This window comes from Melanerpes formicivorus, unplaced genomic scaffold (assembly GCF_026170545.1).
Source record: "Melanerpes formicivorus ecotype bairdi unplaced genomic scaffold, bMelFor1.0.p_v2 SCAF_100, whole genome shotgun sequence".
Taxonomy (NCBI): domain Eukaryota; kingdom Metazoa; phylum Chordata; class Aves; order Piciformes; family Picidae; genus Melanerpes; species Melanerpes formicivorus.
This window is the reverse complement of record NW_027142452.1, coordinates 454913-462275: the sequence shown is the minus strand read 5'-3', so window position 1 is coordinate 462275 and position 7363 is coordinate 454913. Positions and strand designations below refer to the sequence as shown.

Genomic DNA, 7363 nt, shown 5'->3' with positions numbered 1-7363 from the left:
CTTTTACTGGCCTTGTAAAGTTAAATGAAGGCTTCTGATTTCAGCAATGTGGGAAAAGAATTTTAACCCAAGCAAAAGCGACCCTGAGATTATCGCTCCCCCCCCCCGCCAATCCTTTTCCTCCTTCTAAACACAACATGTGCTCATGTACAGAGATATTTTTAAGGTATTTATATATATATGTAATATATATAGCATATATATGCATATAAAATATATACAGCATTGAGTCTGAGGAAGAACTTGGATGCAGGGAGGCGGTTTGCTGGTCAAAGTTGGGGTGCCACGTCCATGGCATTACCAAACCCCTCATTTTCTTATGTTAACGACCCATTTTTTTTCCCCATCCCGGCTGGTTAATTATTTATAACCCCCTCCCCACCGTGCTTGTTACCTAGATTCGCTTTCCCCCCCCCCAAAAAAAAAACCCACACCCAGGCATATACGTGTGTGTTTACCCATATGTCTGCACGCACACATATGTATGGATATAAAATCTCAGCGGAGGGGGTGTGTGAGAGAGCGTGGGGGTGTCGGTTTGTACTTATTCTCCGTGTTTTTTTTGTTACTATTGTACTCTGGAGCCCGAGTGGCAAAGAATAGCTTTTATCTCTCTGCCCCCATGATGGTTATTAAAGGCAAAGCGAGCACATCAGCATCTTTACACACAACAAGGAAAAAAGAGAAAGAAAGAAGGAATTAAAGGAAAAAAAATATATCAATCCACCCCCTCCCCTCTTTTCCTGACCCCCCCTCCCGCCCCCCCCCCTTTCACAATTCCTTAATATTTCGGGAGCAAACCTAGGAAGGGAAATTAAGGCTCGGTTCTACCCTTTCGGTGTGGCGTTTATTCTTTCCTTTTCTTTCCCCCCCCCCGCTCTTTTTTTTCTCTCCCCTCCCCCCCTCCCCCCCCCCCCCCCGAAACTCCTGACGTTTTGCAACATTGCATAAACATAAAACAATCCATCCTTGATATGGAATGCAAAGGGCGGATGACAGCGCAGCGCAGCCCCCTCGGCTTCGATTGATTTACGCCGAGACTGACGCTTTATCAGGCACACGAAAAAAGTTTGACCAATCATTTTGCTGGGAGCTCACAACACAGCAGCCCAACTGTACTTTGTTGGCTGGGAAGTTGGAGAAAGGGGGTAGAGTACAAATCTAGATCTGTCCTATATATATATCTATATATATTTCTATTTTATTGAGGTTTTTTTATGCTGCCGCTTCTTTTTTTCTTTCTTTCTCTCTTTCTTCTTTTTTTTTCCTCTTCTTTTGTTTTTTTCTTGGTTTTTTTTTGCTTTCTTTTTTTTTCCTTTCATTGAACCGTGCTTTGTATGATGTCTGAGAATGTCCATTTCTGGGACTCTTAGCAATTATTATGTCGACTCTATTATAAGTCACGAAAGTGAAGATTCGCCTTCAGCTAAATTTTCATCTGGGCAATATACGAGTTCCAGGCAAGCTGGGCACAATGAGCATCTAGAATTCCCCTCCTGTAGTTTTCAACCAAAACCTCCAGTTTTCAGCGCTTCCTGGACTCCTTTGAATCCACATTCTTCTGGTACCCTTCCTGCCGTCTACCATCCATATATTCAACATCAAAGCGTCCCATCTGATAGCAGGTATCTCCGGAGCTGGCTGGATCCAGTACCCAGAGCAGAGAACCTCCCTGGGCAGGGATCTGTTAAGGCAGAACCGCTGCTGGGCCGACCCGGGGATGTCCATAAACAGGGAACACAGGAGTACAATTTAGAAACTTCTGCTGGAAGGGAAGGGATCGTTTCCAATCAAAGGCCCAGCTTCGAGGACAATAAAGTTTGTGAAGGAAGCGAAGACAAAGACAGGACAGATCAAAGTAAGTTATAAAAGTGAGGAAGTAAACAGTATAAAAGCTGGAGGAGGTGCAATAAAAGGGGACAATGCTGCGTAAAGTTTAAAATCAGGGCTTAAAGAAAAGTCTCAGCTTGCTGATGCCAACCTAAGGGGAGAGGTGGGGAGGGGAGGAGGAGGAGGAGGAAGGGGAAGGGGGGTGGCGGCATTGTTTCTGCCGGTAAATAAAAATAAAAATAAAAATGAGCGCTGTCTCTGAGCTTAAAGAGAGTCCGGAGCGGACAAAAGCTGGAGAGGCATCCTCTTTGCTACAGAGCCGCTAGCCCCGGCAGCAGAGACCAATTTAGTAAGCGGGAGTAAATCTACGCGGGTGCGGGCGGTGGGGAAAGGATGGGAAAGGACGGGGAGGGGGGAGGCAGGGAATGTCGGCGCGAAAGGTGGGGGAAAGAGGAGCGGAGGTGGAGGGAGAAGAAGAGAAGAAGGGGGGGTGGAGAAAGAGGAGAAATTAAGGAGAAAAAGTTCATGTGGGGGAAAGTAAAGAGCAGCGGGGGCTTTGCCGTGCCCGGGGTCCTCGGTAGCCGCGGGGGCAGGCTCGGTGTGTCGTCGTGTCCCCCCCCCCCGCCCCGCGCTCTGTTCCCGGCTGCGGCTCGTGGTGGTGATGTTTGTGTTTATTCCTCGTGTTGGGGTGTTAAAATGTGTTTTTGCGACTGCTTATGAAATGCCATGGTTCAGGGGATGAATATTTCAAAGCCACGCTTCTTCCTAGTTAAAAAACCCAACAAAACAAAACAAGGAGGGAGGGAGAGGGGGGGGGGAGGAGGAGGGTGTTGCTTCCAACTTAATTAGCTTTTATTTGTAATGTAGCCAGAATGGGGAAACAGTTAAACTTCAGCATGGGCTTTATCGGCGAGCTGGCTTGTCTTCTTTCTTTTCTTCCCTCCCCCTTAAATATGGGTTAAAAATATAATCAGCCGCTTCGAAAATATTTATTAACGCTATCCACACTGCTCTTAATAAGGCAATTATTAATAATAACGGTTATAACGGTGAGAATAGTGAGAATAATGAGAATGTAGTGGAGTTGGAATAAGAAATAACCAAAATGCCCCACAAAAATCAGTGCTTTCACCTCGTGCCGATCCGGCTGGTACCTGGTGAGCATCTGAAAGGTAAAAGCAGGGCTCGAGCAGCAGCCAAAACTTGGCTTCAACCACCCCCCCACGGTAAAGATTTTGCAGTGAAACCCCCCCCCCCAAGTTTTAGAAACTGCCAGCGGAGCAGCCCCTTGCCGAGGGTAGAGCGATGCAGGACTCCCTGACACAGTTATTCTTTTTTCCCCTTGAATTAACTTCTATTTTTTAACAGCACCCCCCCCACACACACACCCTCAGCCAGCCACCCCTTCCCCTACCCCCCCCTCCCCAACACAGAGCAGCAGCAGCAAGCCATTGCCACCCTCGGATTAAAAAAAACCACTGCGTATTTTTGCTCCTCATCATTTCCTCCTCTCCTTGTGCAGGATGTTATGGTGACATTTCTTGTTTTCCTATCCTTTAACTTGCACACGCAGAGGAGACAAAAAGAAAAGTCCTCGCTCTATTGTACTGGGCAGAGATCCAGAACAAACTGCGACCGTGAGGTGAATGATTGGAGAGAGTTAAATATCCAGGTCCTCTGCTCAGTGTCCCCGAAATTGAAGAGCTCTCTCTATATATGTTAAAAGCGATAATGATAATTAACAGAATTCTTGCCCGAGAAAATGTTCTCAAGTTCTAAAGTGCAGGGACCCGCGCAGAGAGGATGCTGTGTGGTTTCTACGCCGTGCGGTTACGAGGAGTATTTTTCTTTTAAAGAATGGTTTAATTTGGGTGGAAGTTTGAGAGGGTGCCAGGGGCTGGGAGACGGAGCCGCTTTGCCGTGAAGTCCTCCCACCAATTTCCCTGACTTTTTCCTTTTGTCCTTTTTCCTCTGTGGGGTTTTGTCGTTGGGGGGTTTTTGAGTGGCGTGGGGTTTGTGCTTGGTTTTGGTTTTGTGTGTGTCCCCCCCACTACCCCCACCCCCTCCGCTCAAGTATTTCTTAATAATGAATCCCCGCCCTGTGCATGGCACTGGGATCCGCTCGTTTATTTGTTGGATTTTAAGGAAAAACATGTGCCAGAATCTCTTCCCGTTCCCTTCCCTGCTCGGGGATTGGTGCAGAGTGAATAGGTGAAAGCGTTTTAAAATCAGCTTCTATTTGCGCGAGCCCAAATACGACCAAAAATTAACTCCCCCTAACCCTCTCCCCCCCCCCCCCAAAAAAAAAAGGAAGTAAAAAAATCCACTGTGGAGCAAACCCCTCCACTGCCATTAAAAGGCTGGGCGGCAGGATTAACAGTATCAATTATTAACAGCTTTTTCTTCCTCTTTAATATTTAATTCTGCATATTAGATCAAGTCAATTACGTTTGAGGAAATAGCCGTGCAAATTTGGGAGAGGGCAGGGCTGAGGAGGGGGAAGATTAAGCGGATGATTCCTCTTCAAAATCTTCCATACATCTCATTTTGTGGAGAGGGGAAGCGTTCTGACGGGGGAGGAGCGCCGGGGCCGTGTGTGTGTGTGTAGCTATATGTAGAAATATAGATATATTTATAACGGTCCATTTAATTGGTGTAAAGGTTTATGGCTTCGGTCATAATTTCAGAGGAAGCAGAGGAAATCAAATAGAAATGCATGGTCAGTCCAGAGCCTTGCTTTTCACCCCTTCCCCTCCTCTCAGCTCCCACAAGCTCAGACAATATTTGCATGTGATTAGTAAATGCTTCATTATTTACCCTAAACCCACTTCACCTTTGGGTGCGACCTCCACCACTCCGGTGTCTGGTGGGGGGTGGTTTCTGCTCCTAAAATGTCTCTTTCTCCCCCCTCTCCCCCCCTCCCCGATCCCCCCTCGAACAGACATAATTCCTGAAGTATCCCTTTGCCAAAAGATTCCCACGTAACTTCTCCCCCACGCGAGGGTTATGGGCTGCCTGTTATTTATTTGTTCGGCTGCCTTTGCAGCCCTGCAAATGTCCATGTCTCCCGCTAACACTGTCCCAGATCCCCCCCCCCCCAACACCCAGGGTCCAGCCAATCCTCAGAGGATGTTTATTGTATCGAGAGCGTTTTCATGCCACACAGCAACCAAAAGAAAGAGGGGGGGGAGGGGGGGGGGGGGGAGGAAAGAAAGCAGGATTTATGAAAGGTTCCTCCAGACCTCCTCTCCTTGCTCTTTCTCTGCGAGGTGGGTTGAGGGAGTAAATCTGCAGCCACGTGGGAAAACAAGCCTGGGAAGGAAGGGAGGGGGGAAAAAAAGAAAAGGCGGATAAATATCTCATTTTTGAGTTAGTTTCTTTGTATATATGGTGCGTAACGTGCAGATGGGCGGTATGCAAAGCTAGGAGCGCTTGTGGGTGTTTACCTGGCCTGGATGGAGCTTCCGAGCGGCAGAAAGAGTTGGGGAGGTCTGCCAGTGGCATGTGTGCCACCCAGATTGTACATGTGCTCAGACATCGGGGAGCACAGAAACGTGTGTGTGCACAGGCACGGGTGCCCACAGCCTCGGGGGAGCACAGAAACGTGTGCCCACAGGCATGGGGTGTGCGTGGGAACACGTGTGTGCACAGACGTGGGTGTGCGCCTGAGCATAAGCATGCCCACAGACACGCTGTGAGCGTGGAAACATGCGTGTGCCTTCGAGCTATGCATGCCCGCAGGCACGGTGTGCACAGGAACGTGTGTGGGCACAGGAACGTGTGTGGGCACAGACAAGGGTGCCCACAGGCACTGGTGAGCCTAAAACCGTGTGTACGTGAACACCCACGTGCACGAGCGTATGTGTGCGCAGACAAGCATGTGCAGGAGCTTGAGTGTGCACAGGCACGGTGTGCAAACGTGTGCGCGCACAGGACACGCAGCCAGGGCACGCACAAACACACAGCCTGTGCCTACAGACCCCCACAGCCCAGCAGGACCCAGCTCCCCCCCAGCACACCCTCTGGAGGCCATGGGGGGGAAGGAGGGGGATTGTGCGGCGGGATCTGGGGAGCAGTCCCCTCCCCACTCTAACACTGTGTGATCCTTCAGGACTTTCACACGGCCTCCGCTGCTCATTTCTCTGGCCAAGGAGCGTTTTGTTGTGTTCGGTTTGGTCTTGGGTGGTGGGTTGGTTTTTTTTTTCCACGCGGGGGCACATATGCGTGTGTATAATTTTAATATTTGATGGCATGATTAAAACCTTCTGAGAAGAAACACTCCAAGCTGCAATCCTATTGATCTTGGTGCTTTTCTTTCCAGCCAACCCAGCTGCCAGCTGGCTTCACGCCCGTTCCTCCAGGAAAAAACGATGCCCTTACACCAAATACCAGGACCCTGGAACTAGAGAAGGAGTTTTTATTCAATATGTACCTGACGAGGGACCGTAGACACGAAGTGGCCAGACTCCTCAACCTGAGTGAGAGACAAGTCAAAATCTGGTTTCAGAACCGAAGGATGAAAATGAAGAAAATGAACAAGGAACAGGGCAAAGAATGAAAAACAAACAAACAAACAAACGAACAAAGAAAGGCAGAAAAGAGCAGCATCCCGCTCCCCCAAACCCCTTCCCTCCTTTCTTTCCCCCCCCTCTACAAGGGTCCCAGCCTTCGCGGCCGCACGCCCCCACGTTAGAGCTGCCACATCCCCTAAACACAAGGGGCGGGGGGGGGAACAAAAAAAACCACCCAACCCTCCCTGTTTCCCATCTCCACCTTTTGCGAGGGAGATGTTGCTTAGTATTATCTGTTTAATAATCTTCTTAGTGTTGCCACCTGGGAGGCAACTTAGCCAAAACTGCAGCTCCTTTTTGGGGACACATGCTGGGTGTTGTTTCTCTTCTTTCCTTTTTTTTATGCCCTCCCCCCCCCCCCCCCCCCTCCATTTTTTTTGTTCCTTTTATTTTCTTCTCCCTACAGCGCAACCCAGAACACAGGCTCCTGTCCGAGCAGCAGCTTTCCCTGCTTGCCTTTTCTGCACGGAAAGCAAGGACGACAAACAAAAGTGGCCTCACACACACACACAAAAAAACCTCCAAACCAATCCTGTCCCAATCCCCCTTCCTTCCCAAACTTCTCTGTCGTTCTTTACCCACGTAAGGACAATGATCTCTACCACACTCAACAACACCCCGGCGCACTCGCACCCCCTCAAATCCCTCTCACCCACTTAAACGCACCCTCAGCCTCCCTCCAACACCCCCTCGAAACCTTCAACCCTCCTCGAACCCACTCAGAAGCCCTCTCATACACTCAAACACCCCCTCAATACCTTCCACCACCCTCTCTTCGCACACTCAGCCATGCTCACAAACTCAAGCACCCCCTCAAATACCCTCCACCACCCTCTCTCGCACACTCAGGCACACTCACACCCCCTTAAAGCAGCGCACACCCACACGTCGAGGTGCCCCAAGGAAGCAGACGGTTTAATTAAAACTCCTGCACGACAGACACATTCGTAAGACTTGCCTTT

The 7363-nt window shown here is 49.3% G+C and overlaps 1 protein-coding gene across 1 annotated transcript; it reads left to right on the top strand.

Annotated features, from left to right (window-relative positions):
* Positions 1 to 1040: 1040 nt before the first annotated feature.
* On the top strand, positions 1041 to 7357 carry HOXB9 (homeobox B9). Its single transcript, XM_068166387.1, is given in 3 exon segments — positions 1041 to 1858; positions 6152 to 6222; positions 6224 to 7357. Coding segments are annotated over 3 exon segments (744 nt in total). The 5' UTR covers positions 1041 to 1350; the 3' UTR covers positions 6389 to 7357.
* Positions 7358 to 7363: the final 6 nt, after the last annotated feature.